Below are 3361 nucleotides of genomic sequence, written 5' to 3' on the forward strand. Positions count from 1 at the left end.
TGGTAGGATGGCCAGTTCCTTTCCACGTTGCCTTTACTTCCCCAACTCGAAGTCTGGTACCCATTACTGCTGGGTGGGCAGGAGGGGGTGAAAAAAAATGCATGTCCAAACCGAGGTTCCAACCCGAACTTTCCATTTCTGAGACGAGCGCACTAACTGCTCCGCTACCGCACATGCACAGCAGATTAAGCCACTCACGGTCCTTTCGGAGAAGGACGTTAAACTTGGAGGTTGTGTCTCTTAAATAACCTAACAGTGCTGATAGGGGCGTTAAACCCATACCATTACTATAAGCCACTCAGAACATTTGTCAATGATTTACTGCTACTATGAAAAAAAAGGGTAAGAGGGAGGTAATTTTTTTGTACATTTTCAACCTCTTTCTTTACAAAAATAGTTTGTTTGAAAAAAAGACTTTAGACCAACACTGTAAGTGAGCATGGTGTCAATATTTTTGACAGAACTGGATCCTTCACAAACAGAGATTCACAAAAGAGAGTAAGAGAGAAGCCAATATAGAAATGAAGAAATGATCAAAATCATATACAAGAAAGGTGGCGGAATATGAGCTTAACACATTTTATGTCCGTTTAAAAACACATTTCTGGGTGGATTTTACTGAAAAACATTGATTAAAGCCACAAAGAATGTAAATTTCCATGTTCAGAGAAACTCTCAGGCCATGGAAGTTAACAAACTTTGGAGGCCATTTTCTCGCTAATTTTACCTCTGAAACCAGACGACCCTGACCTACTTCAATCGCAAATATTTCGACTTCTATTCAACATAGATGGATATTTTTTTCACCAAAAGCAAGGCAAATGAATAGGCTTTAAAATAATACCAATAACTCCATGTGATAAAAAAAACTACAAGCGCCTGATTAAACCATGTTGCGACACATATGTATCCCCATAGTTTTATGCACCCCGCATAATTTAGCAAAATTGGATCATTTTTTTCATAACTTCTGATTATTTTCCTTTATCATTCTTTGTTAAAATTAAGAGAATCGCATAATTTCACATTTTTGGGCTCAGTTTGCATAATTTCAGAATTTTTTGGGTATAAAATCGCGAGGACAGATGTATGTGACAACCCTGGGCATCACATGCACCCTGTCCAGGGGAGAGACTCCAGGAAATTTTATTTTTTATAGTAGAGGGTTTTACGGCGCTCGCAACTGCATAAGGTCATATGAGCGCCAAGGGGTGGGTGTCAACAGAGAAGTCTTTACAGGGAATCAGACTTACTCTGCACATCTCTCTAGCTTCAACAGCACAAAGTCTGGTTCAACTATCAAGGCACCCCGGAAATAGGTCACAAGAGAATGACAAACATACAAAAGAAGTAGAGGAAAATTACAATAGTAAGGATTAAGAAAGAAAAAGCAGCAGTTCCCTGTTGTAGATCAGGCACAGTTATGAGCGAGACATGAGTCAGCCCATTTACAATTCTACTGTGCTTGAACGAGAAAGGTCCCCCCTTTGGGAATGGCCTAAAAACACTTCAGTCAGTGGCACTGCCCCAAGGGGCGACTCCAGGAAAGAACAATTGAGGCGACAGAGTTGTGGTTCATAAGACTCATGCTGCTTATCCCAAGGACAGGTATAAAAACAAATGAAGAAGTCTTGGTTGAAGCAAATTGCAGAAGACAATTTATGACGAACATACGAAAAAAAATTTCTTCGGACACACAATCCGGAAAGAAGCACCGGAGAATATTGTAACAACAGGCAAGTTTGATGGAAAGAAAGGCAGAGGCAGACAGAGGGAAAAAGAAACTGGACAAGCTGACAACATGGCTAGGAGCAGCAAGAACAACAGACACCATCGCTGCAACGCAAGACAGAGTGAAGTGGAGGTTCATGATCGCCTACGCCAGTCGGCAAGGCACCGGAAGATGATGATGACGAGGGGAGACTCACCGAGATGGCCGTGCAGCGCACCGAATCGACGGCCGAGTGTTTGAACAGATACCACAGCGACTGACACACTTCCTGCGTCACAAATTTCTGCGGAAGACAGACAAAATAGAAGTCATAATAATAATAATAACAATAATAATAATAATAATAAAAATAATAGATAGCATTTATCTATCCCTTACTGGTATAAGCTCTGAGCCCTTTAAATCAATCACAGTTTTAGTTTTAGTAAGAGTTTTACGGCACTTGAAACATAATAAGGTCATGTAAGTGCCAAAGATTAGAGGTGTTACAAGAGAGTAACAAACATAAAAAAGAAGGAAGAGAGATCAGGATGATAGATGTTTGATAGGAAAGAAGAAGCAAACCACACCAGAGCACCCGCCAACCACCCACAATCAATCACATGATCACTGAGCGATTCACACAAGAGAAAAAGAATCACAGACACAAGAAACCACCAGTTCAACCACATAAGGAAAAACTTCGCTCTAAATATTACTGCAAAAAGTTGTATTAAAAGCCCCAATGAAGCAGCTCTACCTTCTTGTAAAAAAAAACATACCCTTTAAACTTTTCCAGAACCGCTCACGTGGAAATGAAAATCATGAATATGCATAGAAATCCAGGAGACAGCTCACCTGTGCGTGGGTACTGCGAGTAGCGGTGACCGTTTCTATGATTTTGGCGGCCATGTGGTTCAAAACCTGGTCATCCTAGGGGTCATCAAAGAAGACAGAGAAGGGGATAAACAGCATGCTCAACTGATTTGGTTTTAGTATGTGTTTTACGGCACTTGCAACACAATAAGGTCGTATAAGTGCCGAAGATTAGAGGTGTTACGAGACAGTAACAAACACACACAAAAAAGAGATAATAGATGTTTGATAAGAAAGAAGAAGCAAACCACACCAGAGCACCCACCAACCACCCACAGTGGAAGTGTAGGACAACAATAAAACAGATAGACAGTAAAAAGAACAGACCAAAGCTTATAAGCAATAAACAAGAGAGGAAAAGACATAGCTCTAAGCCATCTATATCCCAAAAAGGGTAGAGAAATGCAAAATCTCTCTTAGATAGCACATCACCATAGAAAGTTACTGAACACTCTTGTTTTAGTAAGTGTTTTACGGCACTTACAACACAATAAGGTCATATAAGTGTTGAAGATTAGAGGTACTTAATACTCAACATGTGGATGGAAACGGTATCAACTGTTCATGTCAGACGTAAAGAGAACTATTTTCTCAGTCTACGATAGTCACATCGTTTATTCATATTTATAAGTGCCTTTCTCATGTCATTTTCCAACCACTCTTTCAACTCTTTGATTCTCTTTTGCAAACTCTATAATCACTCATACAATCACAGACCAACTAATGTATACAGGGATTTCTATTCTGTGAGAAATATAGACATGAACTTCCCCC

At 40.0% G+C, this 3361-nt stretch overlaps 1 protein-coding gene across 1 annotated transcript in view; it reads right to left on the reverse strand.

Moving 5' to 3' along the window:
- The window catches only part of LOC101848322 (serine/threonine-protein kinase ULK4), a gene marked incomplete in the record, with an annotated part of 51000 nt that overhangs the window by 26119 nt on the left and 21520 nt on the right, over positions 1 to 3361 (reverse strand). The window contains 2 exon segments of the mRNA XM_035972556.1: positions 1929 to 2015; positions 2570 to 2644. Coding sequence (XP_035828449.1) covers positions 1929 to 2015; positions 2570 to 2644 — 162 coding nt within the window.

The sequence above is a fragment of the Aplysia californica genome, unplaced genomic scaffold (assembly GCF_000002075.1).
Source record: "Aplysia californica isolate F4 #8 unplaced genomic scaffold, AplCal3.0 scaffold00740, whole genome shotgun sequence".
Lineage (NCBI taxonomy): Eukaryota > Metazoa > Mollusca > Gastropoda > Aplysiida > Aplysiidae > Aplysia > Aplysia californica.